Source organism: Mobula birostris, chromosome 24 (assembly GCF_030028105.1).
Source record: "Mobula birostris isolate sMobBir1 chromosome 24, sMobBir1.hap1, whole genome shotgun sequence".
NCBI lineage: Eukaryota > Metazoa > Chordata > Chondrichthyes > Myliobatiformes > Myliobatidae > Mobula > Mobula birostris.
The window spans coordinates 59,703,574-59,724,882 of record NC_092393.1 but is presented as its reverse complement, the minus strand read 5'-3'; the positions used below and the strand labels follow the sequence as shown (position 1 = coordinate 59,724,882).

At 42.6% G+C, this 21,309-nt stretch overlaps 1 protein-coding gene across 1 annotated transcript in view; it reads left to right on the top strand.

Annotated features, from left to right (window-relative positions):
* Positions 1-18,399, top strand: part of suz12b (SUZ12 polycomb repressive complex 2 subunit b) — a 62,844-nt gene extending 44,445 nt beyond the window's left edge. Inside the window, exons 11-16 of the mRNA XM_072241955.1 lie at positions 4,177-4,265; positions 5,890-6,033; positions 11,081-11,238; positions 14,107-14,305; positions 15,094-15,173; positions 17,023-18,399. Coding sequence (XP_072098056.1) covers positions 4,177-4,265; positions 5,890-6,033; positions 11,081-11,238; positions 14,107-14,305; positions 15,094-15,173; positions 17,023-17,368 — 1,016 coding nt within the window. The 3' untranslated portion in view covers positions 17,369-18,399. The remainder of the gene's footprint in view (positions 1-4,176; positions 4,266-5,889; positions 6,034-11,080; positions 11,239-14,106; positions 14,306-15,093; positions 15,174-17,022) is intronic.
* Positions 18,400-21,309: the final 2,910 nt, after the last annotated feature.

Sequence of the window (21,309 nt, the reverse complement as noted above, 5' to 3'; positions counted from 1 at the left end):
GGGTCCTTATGCAACATAACAACCCATGTCTTGAATTTTGTGCCCTGATATATGAAGGAAGCTTTTCCTGTGCTTTCACCATCTTATCTATTTGTGTGGCCGCTGTCAGTGTGAACAATGTACTAAACCCTAGTGTGTCTCTCTGCATTGATGTTACTCTGCACCAGGGGTTCCCAACTTTTTTATTATTCCACAGACCCCAAGTTGGGAACCCTTACTATGCACACTACCATTTACTATACCTAGTAACCCACTTTGAATTCCCAAAAATGCAGCATCTTGCATTTGTCAGGATTAAGCTGCACCTGCCAGGGTTATGCCCAACTTTCTGATCTCTATCCTGCTGCAACGGTAAGGGGCATCATGGTAGCGTAGCGGCTACAGCGACCCTATTACAGCTCGAGGCATTCTAGAGTTTGGAGTTCAGTTGTGGTGTACCCTGTAAGTAATTTGTATAGCCTTCCTGTGAGTACATGGCTTTCTTCTGGATGCTCTGGTTTCCTCCCACAGTCCAAAGAGATGCGTTGGTTGGTTGTTGGGCAGTGTGGCTCATTGGACTGAAAGGGCCTGTTCTGTGCTGCATTGCTAAATAAACCTTCCTTGTTATCATTAGGCTATAAGACAGAAGCAGAATTAAGCCATTCAGTCCATTAAGTTTGCTCCACCATTCCATCTTGGCTGATCCCAGATCCCGCTCAACCCATACACCTGCCTTCTCGTCATATCCTCTGATGCCCTGACTTATCAGGAAGCTATCAACTTCTGCTTTAAATATACCCACGGACTTAGCCTCCACTGCAGTCTGTGGCAGAGCATTCTACAGATTCACTACTGTCTGGCAAAAAAAAATCCTCCTTGCCTCCATTCTAAAAAGTCGCTCCTCAATTTTGAGGCTGTGCCCTCTAGTTCTGGATGCCCCCACCATAGGAAACATCCTTTCCACTTCCACCTTATCTAGGCCTTTCAACATTCAATAGGTTTCAATGAGATCACCTGTATTCTTCTAAATTCCAGCGAGTACAGGCCCAAAGCTGCCAAATGCTCCTTGTATGTTAACCCCATTATTTCCAGAACACCAATCTTCCTGTCATCCCACCAGATTATTAATTACACCATTTTCATTCAAGTTGTATCACAGTAGACTGTATCTGAAGACAGAGGTTAGCTTTATTTGTCACGTGTACATCAAAGCACAGTGAAATGCGTCGATTTGTGTCGACGATCAACACAGTCTGAGGAAGTGCTGGGGTCAGCCCCTAAGTGTCGCCATGCTTCTGGAGCCAGTATAGCATGCCCACACCTTTCCCTAACCTGTACATCTTTGTACTGTGAGAGGAAAACGGTGCCCCCAGAGGAAACCCATTCAGTTGTGGGGAGAACAAACAAACTCCTTACAGCTATCTGGACTATTCCTCTTCTCACCCTGTCTCTTGCAAAAATGCCATCCCCTTCTAGCAATTCCTCCGTCTCCGCCGCATCTGCTCTCAGGATGAGGCTTTCCATTCTAGGACGAGGGAGATGTCTTCCTTTTTTAAAGAAAGGGGCTTCCCTTCCTCCACTATCAACTCTGCCCTTAAACGCATCTCCCCCATTTCACGTACATCTGCTCCCACTCCATCCTCCCGCCACCCCACAAGGAATAGGGTTCCCCTGGTCCTCACCTACCACCCCACCAGCCTCCGGGTCCAACATATTATTCTCCATAACTTCTGCCACCTCCAACAGGATCCCACCACTAAGCACATCTTTCCCTCCCCGCCTCTCTCTGCATTCCGCAGGGATCGCTCCCTACACAACTCCCTTGTCCATTCGTCCCCCCCATCCCTCTCCACTGATCTCCCACCTGGCACTTATCCGTGTAAGCAGAACAAGTGCTACACATGCCCTTACACTTCTTCCCTTACCACCATTCAGGGCCCCAAACAGTTCTTCCAGGTGAGGCAACACTTCACCTGTGAGTCGACTGGGGTGATATACTGCGTCCGGTGCTCCCGATGTGGCCTTTTATATATTGGTGAGACCTGACGCAGACTGGGAGACTGCTTTGCTGAACATCTACGCTCTGTCCGCCAGAGAAAGCAGGATCTCCCAGTGGCCACACATTTTAATTCCACATCCCATTCCCATTCTGACATGTCTATCCATGGCCTCCTCTACTGTAAAGATGAAGCCACACTCAGGTTGGGGGAACAACACCTTATATTCCGTCTGGGTAGCCTCCAACCTGATGGCATGAACATCCACTTCTCTAACTTCCGCTAAGGCCCCACCTCCCCCTCGTACCCCATCTGTTACTCATTTTTATGCACACATTCTTTCTTTCACTCTCCTTTTTCTCCCTCTGTCCCTCTGAATATACCTCTTGCCCATCCTCTGGGTCCCCTCCCCCTTTGTCTTTCTTCCCGGACCTCCTGTCCCATGATCCTCTCGTATCCCCTTTTGCCTATCACCTGTCCAGCTCTTGGCTCCATCCCTCCCCCTTCTGTCTTCTCCTATCATTTTGGATCTCCCCCTCCCCCTCCAACTTTCAAATCCCTTACTCAGTGTTCCTTCAGTTAGTCCTGACGAAGGGTCTCGGCCTGAAACGTCGACTGCACCTCTTCCTACAGATGCTGCTTGGCCTGCTGCGTTCACCAGCAACTTTGATGTGTGTTGCTCAAACTCCTTACAGGCAGTGGCAGGAATTGAACCCCAATCACTGGCACTGTGAAAAATTAGGTTACGTATTATACTATTGTACTGCCCTGTACTTAGTCTATATTCTGTTCTAACCTGAGAGAACCTTCCTTGTTGTCCACAACACCAATTATCATGTCATCTTACCAACAATCATTAAACTAGGATTTCAGTGTATCAGGTACCTGCTGAGAAAGTACATCTTATCAGCTTAGTACCTGAAAAATATTGAACTTCTGAATCCAAATCTTCAAATGCTTTTCAGGGCCATGGGTAGCATAATAGTTAACATGCTGTTACAGCTCAGGGAATCAAAGTTCAACTCCGGCACCATCTGTAAGGGGTTTGTACGTTCTCCCCATGAACGTGTGAGTTTCCTGTGGGTGCTCCAGTTTCCTCCCACAGTCCAAAGATGTACTGGTTAGTAAGTTAGTAGGTCATTGTGAATTGTCCAGTGATTAGGCTAGTGATAAATAAGTGGTTTGCTGGGCATCGCGGCTCATTGGGCTGGAAGGGCCTGATCCACACTGTGTCTATAAATAATAAATCTCAGCTGATTAAACACCAGAGCAGAATTATTAGATTCAGCACTTAAGTAATACCTGAAATTTTGACTGCTGATGGATGACATAGCTAGTTCCTCCAGTTACGTGTATTTCTATCTTTCCATTTGTATTGGAAATGTTGTTACTGGTTTTTATAACCTGTGCTCTCTTAAAACAAAAGGTTTTTATAAGTGAAGTATGTCATTTGCATCAACAGTCAACACAGTCTGAGGATGTGCTGGGGACAGCCTGCAAGTGGCACCACTCTTCTGGTGCCAACGTTAGATGCCCACAACTTGGTAACCCTAACCCATATAACTTCCAAATGTGAGAGGAAACTGGAGCACCCAGAGGGCACCCACATGGAGAGAACATATAGATTCTTCAAAAACAGTGGTGGGGACCGAACCAGGGTTGCTGGCACTGTAATAGTGTTACACTAACCACTACTCTACCGTGCTGCTCCTTAATAAAGCTAATTTAACCTGGATTAAGTTGTTAAATCTAAACTGCCTGAACTGCAAAATGGATGGTAGTGGGATAGGATAGAAGCAAAACACAAAGATGTAAGTGCCAACAGCAGTTCGGGTGGTACTTGATCTAACAGCTCATGATCTGAAATTATAAAATGTAATTTGAAAGGTGTTGTGCATTTTCTCTTCTTTTTACATTAAAGGCGGGAGGGGTTAGAGCTGGGGTCTGAGAACACTTTGAAACTCATATGGACTGAGTGGCTGCACTTCCTACATTTGGCACATCCCCTCCACCGCCTTGTGAGGTGACTGCATTACGAACAGTAAATAGATCATATTAAATTGTATGAAGTGCGAGAACTTGGCTGTTTAAATGTGTGAACCCAGTTACAATGATAGCACTGGTGAAATGAGTGCATCATGAATATCGGCGAGGGATCTCAGATACATCCTTCATATGCAACTTGTTTTTAACCTCACAGCTGTAAAAGACTCTTTGACAACTGAACTTCAAACTAAAAAGGAACAAGTTTCAATGGAACCGAGGCAGAAATTAAGGATATTTTACCAGGTACCGTATAAATGTGTCCATATAAATCTTCTGATACTGAAGTTGACGGTGTGATGGAAGAAAGCTGTAGATTGCAAAGAAGTGTGTGGAATGGTCAGGCGTGCAAATCCATGAAGATGTTGGGAAGAGCAGCTAAAAGTTGTTCAGCAGGCATCTTTAAAACATGAGGAATTTCTGCAGCCAGAGGGTGATGATTCTGTGGAATTCATTGTCACAGAGGGCTGTGCTGAACAAGTGCCTGACTATTTAAGTTAGAGGTTGATAGGTTCTTGTGGAGAGAAGGTGGGAGAATGGGGATTAAAAAACAATCAGCTGTGATTGAATGGTGGAGCAGAATCAATGGGCCATTTTACTAAGTTCAGAAAATCCAGAGCCCAGGAGGTTGTACTGGAATTTTATTTAACACTAGCTGGGTACGGTTTGACCATTGTGTTCGATTCTGGTTAGCATGTTAATAATGTACGTTTGTATATTATTTAAAAAAAAACTCCATGGCAAAAATCCTTAACATTGCTACGCTGTTCCAGTTGGAGAGCTTAAACTGCTGGGCATTTGGATGCTTGAGCAACATCCTCCTTCCCTTCCCAATCAAAAACTACAGTTTGTGGGTTGGGGCCAAACCTGTGGTTTTTGTGGTGATTACAGTTGAATTTAAATATTTAGCTTCAGTCTCATTTCAAATGTGAGCAAGGTTCGTGGAAAGTTTTGTAATTGTTCTGCCATCAAAATTAATTCACATATATCTAAATTAATCATTCGATACTCTCAATAAAATGCAACCTCTTGAAGATTACCAGTTTTTAGCACCTAGTATTCTGCTTTCATACTAATCTTCTTAAGATGCAAGACACTATTATATTTCACAGTTCAAGCTAGTTTTGATTTATTACTGCCTGCTACCATGTTCTGGGATTATTTTCAAATTAAAGTTTATCTTTGAGTTAGCTGTTTGTTTATTTCCCTGAGATTTATTTTGAAAATGTACATGTTGGACAATTAGATTCTGTTTATAATTGGTATTCACTTTCCAACCTTTGACATACATTCACACACTAAAAGAACCACTTTACATGGAGGATTACCCCCAACCTGAACCACACAGTGCGTTATACTTATTGTTATACTTATTTTGCTGGTTGGCCTGTAATGATGTTCTGTGACAATGTTCACACGGCTCATTCCCTGATCTGTCCATTAGTTACAGTGCAGTTGAATCAGCTCATAGTTGGCCATTAATTTATGGTTCATAGTTGACTAGTTTATTCTGCCCAGTCCTTAACAAAACTCGTGTTTAAACTCATGAATCCTTGTGGACAAGGATATATTGTTATTGGTGGAGGAAAATAGGGAGAATCGATTTGTCATTAATTATTTCCTTGTTTTACCTTCTGTATGTACTGTTATTGACATATATACCAGAGATATTCTCCTCCTGTTTGTATACTCACTTTTTTTAATCAATAAAAAAAATTGAAAAAGAAATTATAATTTCCAGATATGTTAAACAAATTGACGTATGTTCTTTAGCTATGTTTAGTCTTTTTTTATTAATATGCTATTTGTGATGCTGGATTAAAAGGTGTCCGGATTCTTTTTTTTAAACTATCTCGATTTGTTCCCACAGTTTCTTTACAATAACAATACCCGCCAACAGACTGAAGCCAGAGATGACTTGCACTGTCCTTGGTGCACGCTGAACTGTCGTAAACTTTACAGTTTGCTAAAACACCTCAAACTCTGCCATAGCAGATTTATCTTCAATTACGTGGTATGTGTTCCTTATTGAAGTTCCCTAAAGGGGCACTGCAACTTGCTGAGAGAGTTACCATTACCATCAAATACTTTTGCAAAATTTCTCCTGCTGTGCATTTGTTCTATTTAAGTTTAGAAGTGAACATACTTAACCCAGGCATTTGTTTCGACTGGTAGGTTGTTCTATAGTCAGATCTCTGAAGGATATCATAAATTTCAAAGTTTAAAGTAAATTTATTTTCAGAGTATATGCAGTGGTGCTAGAAAGTTAGTGAACCCTGTAGAATTTTCTCTATTTCTGCATAAATATGACCTAAAATGCGCTAAGATCTTCACGCAACCCCTAAAACTAGATAAAGGGAACCCAATTAAATAAATAACACAAAAAAACAATATACTTGTTCATTTATTTATTGAGAAAAATGATCCAGTATTGCAAGTATTTGTTGGGAAAAGTATGTGAACCTCTGGGGAAATGCCTTCTACAAAAGCTCTTTGGAATCAGCTGTTCCAATCAATGAGATGAGACTGGAGGTGTGGGTTGCAGACGTGCCCTGCCCTACTTTTTAAAAAAAAAAAAGACACACTAAGTCATGTTAATCTTGGAAAAGAGGCGAATCATCACAAATGCTCTCCCACAAACATCGGCAGGAAATGTCCACATTACACGATTTGTACCAGCAGGCCAACCTCCAGAGCACCATATAACATCAAAAGATGTAAACATTCTGCAGGTTGCTCGGGATTGGAAAATGGACGTGGACTTAGGAAAAAAAGCTTGCCTTTTCCCCAGACATTGCAGCTACAACACTCCAGTCAGACATGGTCCTGTGGTCCACAACAGCCAAGCTGGCATATGTTGTGGAATTGACAGTACCATGGGAAGATGGTGTCGAAGAAGCTTATGAGAGGAAAAAGACCAAGTACTCTGAACTGGCAACTGAAGCTGCCCAGAATGGCTGGAAGACCAAGATTCGTTGCTACATCTACGACCAGTCTATTGAAGAAGAGGGGGGTAAGGGGTCACTCCCTCCAACAAGCAATCAAGGCCTTGTCAAATGCAGCAGAAGAAAGCAGCAATTGGATTTGGATTAAAAGGAAAGACAACAACTGGGCTGCAAGATGAAGACAGGAGGGTATGGAACTGAGGGGGGTGTATCTGGGACGCCAGGTAGCACCGTTGAGCCCTCTGGAGACGTCGTGGGCTTATCAACGAAACGTCAAAGAAGGAGGGTGCCCACCTGATGACCCCGATGACATACCTACCCTTCCTCCTTGTCACCACTCCAAACCCACTGCCAACATCAAGAGTGCCAACTTATCATAGGGATTGAAACATCAAGTCCTAGTAGCTCTACTTACTGACAGAGCCTGCTCTTCTCAAGAAAGATCTGTTTATGTGTAACTTGCCTCAATAGGCACAACTTTCAGAGGACTTTAGAAGAATTGTAGATATCATGAAGCTGGAAAAGGCTACAAAAGCATTTCTAAAGACCTGAGTGTTTGTCAGTCCACGGTAAGAGAAATGGAGGAAACTAAGTACTGTTGCAATTCTCCCTACGAGTGGGCATCCTGCAGAGATCACACCAAGAGCACAACGTGAAGTGCTGAAGGAGCAACAGCAAACGACCCGCAGAAAGCTCTAGAACATGCTAAAGTCTCTATTCATGTGTCCTCTATAAGAAAAACGCTGAACAAGAATGGTGTTCATGGAAGGACACTGGAGGAAACCACTGCTCTCCAAAAAAAAAAAAAAAAAAAAAAAAAAAAAAATATTAGTGCATATTTCAAGTTTGCAGAAGACCACCTGGATGTTCCACAATGCTTCTGGAACAATGATCTGTGGACAGGTGAGACAAAAGTTATATTTTTTGGCAGAAGTGCACATTGCTATGTTTGGAGGAAAAAGGGCACTCCAACAAAAAAGAAACCTCATCCCAACTGTGAAGAATAGTGGAAGGAGTATCATGGTTTGGAGCTGCTTCGCTGCCTCAGGGCCTGGACAGCTTGCAATCAGTGAGGGAATAGTGAATTCAAACTAGTACCAAGACATTTTACAGGAGAATGTCAGGGTAGCAGTCTGTCACCTTAAGTGGGATAATGCAACAAAACAATGATCCGAAAGACGAGTAAATCAACAGCAGAATGGTTTCAAAAGAAGAAAGTTTGTGTTTTGGGATGTCCAAGTTAAAGTGCTGACCTTAATCCCTTTAGAGATGTTATGAAGGGACCTGAAGCAAGCAGTTTATGCAAGGAAACCCACCAACATCCTAGTTTTGCAAGGAGGAATTGCTAAATTCTGGAGGGTTCAGAAACTTTCTAGCACCTCTGGGTGAGTGTGTGTGTATATTTTTTTTCTGTGTGTGTGTATATATACCACCACCACCCCCTCCCTCCTCTCCCCCACCCCAAAGATCTGATTTCTTGCGATCATTCTCAGTAGATCCGAGAAACGTAATAGGATCAATGAAACACTGCACCCAACAGGATGGACAAACATCCAAAATGTACAAATACAAAATGGAAAAAAAAAACAAATGAGAAATAATAATAACAAATAAGCAAGACGTGAAGAGTCCTTGAAAGTGAGTCCACTGATTGTGGGACAAATTAAATTGTCTTCTTTGGTTCAAGAGCCTAATGATTGAAGGGTAATAACTGTTTCTGAACCTGGTGGTGTGGGCTGCCACCTTCCTAAGGGTAGCAGTGAGAAGAGAGCATGGCTTAGGTAGTAGGGATCCTTGATGGATGCTTCTTTCCTGCGACAGCACTCTGTGTAGATGTGCTCAGTGCTGGAGAGGGCTTTATCCATGATGGATTGGGCTGTGTCTACAACATTTTGTAGGATTTTCTGTTTAAGGGCATTTGTGTTTCGATACTGGGCAATATACTCTCCACTGCACAACTATAGAAGTTTGTCAAAGTTTTAGATGTCATGCCAAATCTCTGCAAACTTTTAGGGAAGTAGAGACACTGCCGTGCTTTCTTCGTAATTGCTCAGGACAGATCCTCTGAAACGATAACACCGAGGAATTTAAAGTTGCTATCCCTCTCCACCTCTGATCCACTAATGCAGACTGGCACATGAACCTCTGGTTTCCTCCTGAAGTCATTCAGCTACTTGGTCTTGCTGACATTAAGAAAGAGGTGGTTGTTGTGGCACCACTCAGCCAGATTTTCAGTCTCCCTCCTGTATGCTGATTCATTGCCACTTTTAAATGTCTTTTGAAGACCCAAAATTCATATCTGAAATGATTTATTCTTGATATTGTTGATTCTCTTTGAGAATGGTGATTACATTTTTAATGTATGTAGTAGTATACATTTGTTCAAAGAGGGTTCTGAACTCGACTGCAACTTGAACTTGATCTGTGAGATCAGCTTTTTTACTTTGTAGTTTGACTGTGATGCTCAGGCAGTGTTGTATAGAATTTAATCCCAATAAATGTGAGGTGATTTCTGGGAGGACTAATAAATGGTACGCTCCTGTTGTAATAAGGAGCAGAGAGTATGTCTGATGATCCATAAGGTTGGTGGCATGGTACAGTTGTATTAGCCTGGGAGATTATGGTATACTTACATAAACATTGCTGCAATACAGTTTTTTTCCCTGAAAGCAGACAGATTAAAAGTAACCTGACTAAGCTTTACAAAATAATGAGGAGTACAAATAGTTTCGATGGTAAGGAACATTTTCGTCATTTCAGATTCAAAGGTTTGATAAACCATCTGTGGGAGGAACCCTTGCATCAGGTCCTGATTCTTCATTCCAGAAGCTGCAGTCTTTCATGTTGGCAGAGGTTTAATCCAAGGATTAAACAGTTCAGAGGGGATCTAAGAGATCATCAAGTTGATGATGGAATGTGGAATGCACTCTCTGAGGGATGGAGAAGTCAGTCTGTCAATAGTTATACTTCCCTCACCACTACTTGGAACTGAATCTACAACCTACACAGACTTTCAAGACTCTTTACAACTCACGTTCTCAGTCTTTAAGTGCACAAATTGTCTTTTGTACAACGGTTGTTTGTCAGTTTTTGTTTTTGTAAAGTTTTCTTAAATTCTGTTTTTTATTCACCTGTAAATGCCTGCAAGAACATTAATCATGATTGTATATGGTAACATATACATACATACTTTGATAATAAGTTTTGCTTTGACTTTGAGTTGTGGTACGGTGAGTCAAGCTACTGCTTCAGTTCCAGAAAGTTCAACTTTGACCTTGATTGCTGCCTTTGTGGAGTCTGCATGTTCTCCCCATGATCATGTGGGTTCCTCATGGTTTGATAGGCTAATTGGCCACTACGTTACCCCCAGTGAGTGATGGAATGTATCAGGAGTGATGGGAATGTGGTGAGAAATGGAGCTAGTGTCAGATTGGTGAGTGATCCAAATGGCCTGTTCCCATGCTGAAAATCGTAAGCATCTAAATCTGCATCTGATTCACCAAAAATGGTTAAGTGCCAAATGATGGAAATGGGTTACTTTAGGTGGGTGCATGGGTATAGGGGGAAGGTGGAGAGTGTGAAGGAGTACAGGTTGGCAGGTGATGGGTGAGACAAGGTGGATGGGGGAGAGGGGATAAGGTGAGAAGCTGGGAGGTGATGGGTGGAAAAGGTAAAGTGCTGAAGGTAAAGGAATCTGATAGGAGAGGAGGGTGAACCATGGGAGAAAGGAAAGATGAGGGGCACCAGAGGGGGGTGATGAGCAGGAGAGGAGAGAGAGAGAGAACCAGTTTTTGGGTTAGGTGATTACGACTCTAAATGTGTTAACAGCTCTGTCTTCATGCACTGAATCCTAGACCTTCATTCATGTGTTACTGTGGATGGCCTATGTATTTTCAACTGTTTTCAGTCCTATGTCATCTCAACACTTGATAAAATTGGCCTAATTTTCAGTCACATCAGTTTCATAAACACATGGCTTTTAACGTAGTGGTTGTGCTGTGTAGTGAGCTTGTCACTTCAGAAACTTGCCAGCAGCACAATGTTGGAAGTTAATACAATTGTTCTGTTAAAGTCTTCATGGCAGTGACTTGTACACCGTCTCTGTTTTCTTTGCAGCCTCATCCCAAAGGTGCTAGGATAGATGTATCCATCAATGAGTGTTATGACGGCTCTTATGCAGGGAATCCTCAGGATATTCATTCCCAGCCTGGCTTTGCCTTTAGCCGGAATGGCCCCGTGAAAAGGACGCCAGTGACCCACATCTTGGTTTGCAGGTGAGGACATACTGGCAGTGTTGTAGCCCAGAGAGGCATGTTCAAATTGTCACAGTGATGTAGCAGTTGCCAAGGTTTCACTTGCTTCCTGTGTCCTGTGGGACTCCTGTATGTTAATCATTGTCTTGAGAATGGTGCGCAGGCTGCAGATTAGTATTTCCATTAACCTGCTGTCTTTAGCTATGGATCTGAATGGCTCTTGATTTTGTTTTACAATTTATCCTGTACTGAGGTCATAGCCTGAAGAAAACCTGATGGGACAAAGCAATGCAGTCAAAGAATGATAATCATAAACACAAACGATTGTGTGGGTGCAAGAAATCTTGAGCAATGCGCGCGCATACACACACACAGTCGTGCAGCATCTATGGAGGGGAATGAACAGTCGACATTTTGGGCCAAGACCCTTCGGGACTGGAAGGGGAGAGGGAAGAAGCCAAGATAAGAATGTTAGGGAGGGAGTACAAGCTGGCAGGTGATGGGCTTAAACCAAGTGAGAGGGGGGAAGGTGGCTGATTGGCAAGGGGAGGATGAAACTGGGAGGTTTTAGGTGGAAGAGGTAAAGAGCTGAAGGAGGAGGAATTTGATAGGAGAGTGGATCACTGGAGAAAGGGAAGGAGGGGAATTAGAGGGTGGTGATGGGCAGGTGAGGAGAAGAGAAGAAGTGAGAGGGGAGCCAGAATGGGGAATGGAAAAAGAGAAAGAGGGAGTGTTTGTGTGAGAGAGGAGTAGGAGAGTTCTAATCAATTGTGTTGTCTCTGTTGAATGAAGAAATAAACAGGAAACAGCCAGGCTATGCTTTGTACATCGTTATCAATGATGGGAGTGCTGAAATATTTTACTATCAAGTTATGGCAGATTTAACCTTGTTTATACCAGTTGAAAGAGAAAGAAAATGGGAAATAAGAGCAAAGTATTAAAAATAGAGATATGGCTCACAGGGTACCTTGAACTTCACATACATTCTAATTAGATTGTATCTGATCTGATTGGCCCAAACTCCACTCGTGTTCCAGTTCCCCATAAAACCCAATTTCTTGGTAGTCCAAAAGTCTGTTTAAGGTTCTCTATGGTCAAAAATTCCAAAGATTCACAAACTGAGAATAAATTCTTCATTTTCTCAGTCCCAAATGGGCACCATATTATCCTGAGACACTACCTCTGATTTCTCCACTCTGTAGAGAAAACTCTTACAGCTGCACCCTTGAATGTTGTCAGAATCAGGTACAATTCAGTAAGAAACTCTGGACCAATCAACTCGATCTCTGCTCTTTAGAATAGCCCTTCAAATCTGCACCATAAGACAGAGGTGCTGAATTGGGCCATTTGGCCCATCAAGTCTGATCTGCCATTCCATCATAGCTGATTTATTATCCCTCTCAACATCATTCTCCTGTCTTCTCGCTATAACCTTTTATGCCATTTCTAACCAAAAGCCCATCAGCCTCTGCCTTAAATATACCCAGTGACTTGGCCTCCACAGCTGTCTGTGGCAATGAATTACCTGGATTCACCACCCTCTGGCTAAAAATATTCTTTCTCAACTCTGTTCTAATAAGACACTCCTCTATTCTGAGGCTGTTCCCTCTGACTGTAGAATCCCCACTGTAGAATCTCCTCTGCACATTTACTCAATCTAGGCCTTTCAATATCTGAGAGATTTCAATGAGTTCCCCTCACCTTGATGATCATATGTTAACCGTTTCACTCCTGGAGTTGTTCTTGTGAACCTCCTCAGGACTTTCTCCAATGACAGTACATCCTTTGTTAGATAAGGGGCCCAGAACTGCACACAATACTCCAAGTGTGGTCTGATCAATGCTTTTATATTCTAGTCCTCTTGAAATCTTCCTGTGAGAGGATTCCCCAGTTCTGCTATGTGACCAAATAACCTATTAACTAGTAAATCTTTCAATTGTGAGAGGAAACCGGAGCACTCGAGGAAACCCACGTGGTCACATTAAAAACTGCTTAGAGACTGCAGTGGAATTGAACCCATGTCACTAGCGCTGTAATGGCGTTACTCTTAACCACTACACTACCGTAGCCTAGCTGGAGTTTTATAACAGTGCAGCGTAACTTTCTGACCCTTGAACACAATGCCTTGATTAATAAATTCAAGCATTCTATACACCAGCTTTACCACCCTATCAACCTGTGTAGTCACTTCTAGGGAGCCATGGATTTGGACCCCCTAGATACCTATGTACATCAACACTGTTAAGATTTTGGACGTTAACTTGATTAAGTTGATATCAACAGTAAATTGATATCCACCTGCTATTTCTCAGCCAAAATCTGCAACTGCCTCTGTATCCTGCTGTATACTCTGGCAATCTTCTGCGTTCTCCACAACGTCACCAGTCTTTGAACTTGCCCATCCAGGTGAATGACAGATGTATTATTGACATCCAGGTGTAACTGAGGTTCTCTGGTGATTAGTTTTGTTATAACTAAAAGTCATACAGAACAGAAGGTCCTAGATTCATGACCTGTCTCAGTTGACATTGAGAGCACGAGATGGAGTACTACAATTTGCCCTGCGAACTCCTTCCCTCAGGCTGTGAGACTAATGAATACCCTGCCACCAATGAGGTCTTATCCCTAGGACAGCAAGCTGTTTACCTTTGCTGTGCTTTACTACATGCATTTTGAATTTTATTTTATTAACTTGTAATATTTAGGTGTGTATTGTGTGTGTGTGCACTGTAGTCGAGAAGAACGTTTTGTTTTTTTTATATATGTACAGTCATGACATTAAGCTTGAACCTGCTGTATGCTATCTCAGTACCTGCATGGATATTAAGCATGTATTCTGTGTAGTTTGGATTGTGGACATAAGAACAATGAATTTACTTTGTTTTGAAGACCGAAGCGTACCAAGCCCAGTCTCTCTGAGTTCTTGGAGTCTGAAGACGGAGAAGTGGAGCAGCAGCGGACGTACATTAGTGGGCACAACCGCCTTTACTTCCACAGTGACACCTGTCTGCCACTCAGGCCGCAGGAGATGGACGTGGACAGTGAGGACGAGAAGGATCCTGAGTGGTTGCGGGAGAAGACAATTACTGTTAGTAATGTTCAAACCTTTGCTTCTGCACTGCAAATCGGAGGTTAAACAATGCTGGAAAGGTTCAGCAGCTCAGGCGTCTTCTGTGGAGAGAGGGAGAATAGAGGGACTTCAACTTGCAATGTTGATTCCCTTTTCTTATCGCATAGACGCAACCTGACATGTTGAATTTTATGCCATTTCAAAAACTGTTAGCAGATTGGCCATCTGGATCTTCAGGAAGCAGGTTATTGCTGAGACTGTTCACTCACTCTCCATTTGTTTTGTTGGTAGAGGGAGGGATATGCTGGTTGGAGAGTAGATCACTAGCACAGCTGAATTCTGTTCTCACTAAGCCCCAAGTTTCACTGACGTTTAGTGACAGAAACCACATCTGCTCCAACTACCTCCACTACCATACTGGAGTAGACACAAAACTTCCATTAGTTTGGCTGATGTGGACTGGTAATTGAATCTGATTTCAGCTACAGGAGTACTGCAAATGTTGGTGTTGTGATAAAGCTTTTAAAGCATTAATCTTTAGATGTCCATGGTTTTACTACTGTAAAGCCATCAATACGTTTCATGGTGAACTTTTAACATAGAACACAACACAGCACAGGCCCTTTGGCCCACGATGTTGTGTTGACCTTTCTCCATGATCCTTCTCTCCCATTTTTTCATTTTTTATTTACTATTTAAGTTAGATTAATTTTCCAGGAGTGCCCTTGCGCCATATTGAAGATGGACATATTTTCCAGAATGTTTCACTCATATTTATTTGAACTTTTTATCGTTTGTTTCAACAGCAAATTGATGAGTTCACAGATGTTAATGAAGGAGAGAAAGAAGTAATGAAACTATGGAACCTCCACGTTATGAAACATGGGCAAGTCTTGTTCTCTAATTATTGTTCTTTTTTAATTACTCTTAATTGCTGGTGCTGTTTCCTGTGGAACGTAGTGCAAGGTGGCTTGTGTTATCTTCTACAGCACTGGGGCCGTTGGTTTATTTGGCACCTACTGAGCTAGGTGGAATTACTTGTTGAGACACAGAAGGTGGCTGTCCCGTCCATTGGGCAAACTGATGGTAAATGGAATTTCATTCTGATAAGTGTGAAATGATACGTTTTGGAAGATCAGATAAGGATAGACCGTACACAGTAACTAGCAAGGAATATAGATGAACGGAGTCCTTAGGTTCAAGGCTACTTATCTGTAACAGTTGTAGCCTTGGTCTGGTGGTGAAGAACATGTTGAAGGATAAGGCTTTCCTTTCGAGGACATCAGAGATGTTGTCCTCCTTCAAAGAGTGGGGTTGCCCTTCCTCCACCATTGATGCTGCCCTCACCCGCATCTCCTCCATTTCCTGGCCATCTGCCCGCACACCTTCTTCCTGCCATCCTCACCTGCAACCCCTTGAGCCTCTCCATCCAGCTCACCATTCTCTGCAACTTTCACCATATTCAACAGGATCCCACCACCATCTTTACTTCACCCCTCCCCCAGTCTCCGCTTTCCACAGAGATCACTCCCTCCATGATTCCCTTGTTCTTCACCCTTCCACACTAATCTCCCTCCTTGCACTTAATCCGCAAGCAGCTGAAATGCCAATGCCCATTCACTTCCTCCCTTAACTCCAGGGCTCCAAACAGCCTTTCCAGGCGAGGCAGCACTTCACCTGCAAACCTGTTGCAGTTGTCTGCTGTATCCAGTGTTCCCGATGTGGCCTCCTCTACATTGGTGTGACTTAATGTAGTTTGCAGGACCACTTTGTGCAGTACCTCCACTCTGTCCACAAAAAGCAGGATTTCCTGGTGTCCAACCATTTTAATACTAATCTCCATTCCTACTCCTCTACTGGCATAGTGAAGCCACACTCAGGTTGGAAGAGCAACACCTCAGGTTCCATTTGGGTTGCCTCTAACCTGATGGCATGAATGTCAATTTCTCCCTCCCCTTTCACACCCCACTCTGGCTCCCCTCTCACCTCTCTGTGGTGCCTCCCCTTCCCCTTCTCCAGTGTTCTACTCTCCTCTCCTATCACATTCCTACTTCTCCATCCTTTTACCTTTTCCACCAATCACCTCACAGCCTCCCTCCCCTATCCAGCCACTTTCTTATTCTGGCTTCTTCCCCCTTCCTTTCCAGTCCTGATGAAGGGTCTCGGCCCATATCACGACTGTTTATTCCCTCTCCATAAATGCTGCCTGAGCTGCTAAGTTTTTCCAGCATTTTGTGTGTGTTGTAGATGTCAGTCTTCATTAACCATGGCATAGAACAGGGGATCCCAACTGTTTTTATACTATGGACCAATACCATTAAGCAAGGGGTCCATGGACCCTAGGTTGGGTACCCTGGTGTAGAATATTGGTTAGCAATGCACGTGACCCCCACTATGTGTAAGGAGTTTGTACCTTCTCCCTGTGACTGTGTGGGTAATAGTGAGAAGTGGGGATGGTGAGAGTCGTTCATGATAGTTGCTCTTTTCCATCTTCCTGTTCTGTTACCCCTGTTCCAAAAAAAAATCATTGCCCATCTGATGTGGATAAATCCACTCCTTGCTTTGTGGCTGAATATAAAAGCCATTAATCTGTTGGTCTGTGCTGTAGTGAATGATCTTATCCAGTGGTAAGAGCGTTGTCTGCATTTAGCCTCACCCATGCATGCAACTGCAATAAGTATCTGCAGTAATTGGGTTGTAAGACAATCTATTGATCATCTGTTACTGTTCTACAGGTTCATTGCTGACAACCAGATGCATCAGTCTTGCCTGCTCTTTGTAGAGACTTGTGGACCAAGAATAGTGGAGAAAAGCCTGTGTCGGAACTTTCTGCTCCATCTGGTTAGCATGCATGACTTCAACCTGATAAATTTAACCACCATAGATAAAGTGATGGCCAGGCTTGGTGAGCTGCAACAGAAGCTGCAGAGAGATCACTCTGCCTTGAAACTGAGACAGGAGCCCATGGGTGAAAGCCAGCCGAACACTGAAGACAGTGCTGCTGCTGTGAGAGACAAAACATCAAGCACTGACATTCTCACCTCAGGTGTCACCAAACAGAGCAAAAGGCACAAACTCTGAAGTCAGGCACCCAATCTTCTTCCCTGACTCCTGAACCCTCCCTCCCCACCCCCTTCTACTCGTCCTCGCTCCCTGTCCACACCTTTCTCTGGATACAGTGGGTCGTCACTGAAGAGAGAGGGGGCAAGACAGGATTTGTCTGTATGCATCGCAGTTGGAGTTCGCAGGCTCCAAATGGACACTGGGCTATTCATTAACTGAGTGAAGCGAGATAGCAGTGTTGTATTCAGATACTTTATTCTTGTAAATGTTGGTGTGTTTGTTTAATTGTACTTAATTTAGCCGATGAAGTACAATTTAAAAAGACATTACATTCATCACAGTGAGCGCAGTTCCATCTGGTTACAGATGTTTTCTGTGCTAATCATTCTTTCTACAAGATCTTATTTTGGCTACAAAAACCAAATATTTCACCCATCAATATTGGCAGTTTAAAAAAAATGGTATTGTACAGTTTTAAAAACTCTTGGAAGTGTTTTTTGTGATAAAAGGATCTCTGAAAGGATTGTGTATCACTTCCCTTTTTTTTGAAGAAAGCATGTACTTTAGATGAAGTATGCTGTATAAAACCATGAGTGTAACACGTCCTGTTTTTTTTAAAAAAAAACAAGTGCAATTTAAAATATTGTGTATATCTCAGTCTTAATTTCCTTGTGACACAGGAGCAGTACTGATCTGTTCCTGTATAGGAAGGACTGCTTTTTTAAAAAAAGTTTCTTTCTGTTTTAAAATATTTCTACTCTTTTTTTTTTGCCCACACACCTCTCGGTGTCGTTTGCTCTTTTCTTTCTGCATTTCTTGCTTTCAGCTTGCTGTCATGCCAAAGCGTACAAGCTTCATTTAGACTCTTTTGTTTTTAGAACAAAAGCTCTTCTGGTGAGTAGTAGTGTCCTGCGTTACATCCTGCTGTGTTTCACTGTTGTTTTCTGCTGGTAATGTTGGGGCTGTTTCGTCGACAGAAGCTTACAAAGCAGTGGCTATCTTTCTGCTGGTTATGCCAGATGTGTCATCTCAACAGGAAGAAAATGCTCTTTAAAGTAAAGGAACGTGGAGTCTTGGTGCTGCCACTCCAGAGGTGAGTGAGGTTGGGCTAGGAGGGGCATGGAACTTCACAGCAAGGCTGGGCCAGAAATTCTCTCCATCTCTCTTTGCAGTTGATACTATGACTTCTTATTTTCCTGTTACCAACACACAGGGTATTTATTGCAGGAGACACTAAAAAGGGTATGGATGGGAGGTATGTATTTTACACAGTATTTTGTCACGTCAGAGAGGTCAGTTATGCAGGTAGAACACATCTGAGTAATGTTAATGTTTACAATTTATTTCCAATGGAAAGCAATGTTTTTGTCCTCCACTACTGGTACAGTATAAGGAATGCAAATTTTTGAACTCATTTAACACTGTGGGCCAATCAACATTAAGTGTTTATTTTTAAAACTTCCGTAAGGATTGCTTTTTAAAGAAAAAGACTTATTTAAAATGAGAGCGAAGGGTGCTGCTGTTTGATCGATATTATGTTGAATTTACTGTATCCCACAAGTCGATGACTTTTCTTCATTCCCAGCTGTATGCATTTCTGTGAATTGTTTTTAAAGTTGCCCTTTTTCGGGTGTCTGTACAGTCTCTGCATTCTTGTTTGTGGCTTGATCTGCTTAACGCTGTGCACATGTAAATCAGATTTTTCTTTTGTACTTTTGGTTGGGGTGCTGTAGTGTTTTTTTTTCTTGCTGCTAATGTTTCTAAGCAAAATAATTCTCTGCTGCCACGGATAGCTGGTGTGGTCTACACAGTATGACAGCCCAAGACTTTGAATTAATGCTGGAAATTTTGGATTTTGTGATATTTTACACTGACTTTCCCTTTTTTAAAAAAAAAACCCACACCTTCCGCCTGTCAGTTTTTGTAAACTGGTCATCAAATTGTTAATGGGTTTTTCTATTTAAAAAAAAAATAAAGTAAGTAATTTTCCTACTCCAAACTGAATGCCTATGATGCCAACCTGTGCAGAACATCGACATTAACATGTTAATTTAGAAATGAAGACATTAAACTCCTTGAGCGACTTAGTGATGTGCATGTGTTGATGTTAAACTGGAAGCAAACTGTTGCTGAGCCTTCACGCCCAGTCAGAAACCCTGCAGTTCTGAAGGGTCTGTGTTAGAGGCAGTAAGTAAAACATGAGCTGCATTGATCCCTGAGATTGGTTATGATGGTGTGCCGGGGCCAGGGTCTCATCAGCTGCCTATCTGAATGTTCGTTGTACCTGTGTTGTAAAGCTCTCTGCCTTTACCAGTCCATATAGACCAACAAGAGTGGGAACTTTTTTTGCATCTGCCTACTTTGACATGTATTGTACCAAAAGTTCCCTGTAACCTTCCTGAGTTTCGTTCCTTTGACTGGACAGACTGCAAACTAAACTCTTTTAATTATTGGGACCAGGTGCAAGTGTAAAATAATTATTTTGAGTATGCAGATGAGCAGTAATATGGTGCTAAGAATCAGGTTTCTGAGTGGTTAGCAGATGCAGGACTGTAGCATTGGGGCATGTTGCAGGTGGCTGGCTGTGGGTTGACCAGAGTTGTTGCATTGAGCACTGAAATGATCACCAGAATAGGACTGTTAAAGTGACTGGGCTTTACAAGCTACAAAGAGGATTCAGGCAGCCTAGATGGCTTAATGGCTGATTGAGGAAATAATAACACGTTTCAAATGAAACTTTCAATCTTGTTTTTAAATCTTTCACTCTTCCATTCTGTATTTTTTAGTTTGGCATGTAAATGTAAACCTCTTTCTCTCCACGCCCCCATGTTTGTTAATGGGGTGACTGCCTTGTCCTTAGTGGCAGTGAGGGTCTGGGACAGGGTTGTGACTGGGATTGATTCTCAAGCTGTGCTCTTGTGGTCAAACAGGCAGCAATCATCAAACTCAAGATCTTAATGCTCCAGTGTGGAATGACAGCTTGTCTACCTGTGTGGCTTGCATTTAAGTTTACTACCGCTCAGTTATTTTGCTGTAGGTTTTGGGAACTGGGAGCGCCTGGTGCATTTATCTTATATATTTACAGGCATGGAGTCAATCTTAGTGCTGGGCTGGAGTCATGTAGAATAAATGACTGCTTTAAAAATAGATGAGTTATTTATGACTCTTCTACGAGAACAAAGAATAGGAGCGAGGCAGATTTTTCCAACATTTCACTTTTCCTTTGCTAGCCCAGTTTGAGTTAAGTTTTGCAACCTGCCATGGTGTGATGGTAGTTTTAATTACCTGCTGTTCATAAGTCCAGCTATACCAAGTAGTGAATTATATCTGTACTATTTTCTTCTGACTCTCAATTTCCTGTTCTTTTCTATTTCACATCAATATCCATTTCATTGATAAAGCAGTGACTGCTGCTCTCTCTGCTTCTGACGGCTGAACTAGCTGTTCAGATTCAGGTTTATTTATCACGTGTAGATTGAAGCCTGTAGCATGTAGCTCACAGCCCTGGAAAGATGCCACCAACGGTTTATCCAACAAATCCTCAGAACTCCCAGAGGATAAACAAACCCTGTCAGTGTACTCCCACGTGCCATCATCCCACTAACACTCACTAGCATAGCAGGCTTCTGAAACACACACACACAGGTCTGAGGTCTGTCAGAGGAAGAGATTAGCAGATCCCCAGGAGAGGGTTCAAGGACATGCTCAGGCTGACTGTTTAAAGTGGGGAAGAAACATTTGAATGTGAGCATCTTGCCTCCATCAAATCAATTGATCTGAGGGGAGCTGGACCTGAGGTATTAAGCTTTTATTCTTCTCATATAGATAATAAGACTAAAGACCAAAAGAATGGTCTGAAGGTGGATAAGTCACCTATTAGATAGACCACATCCCAGAGTCCCGAGAGAGGTTGCTGAAGACATAACAGATGGATTGGTCATGATCTTTCAAGATTGATT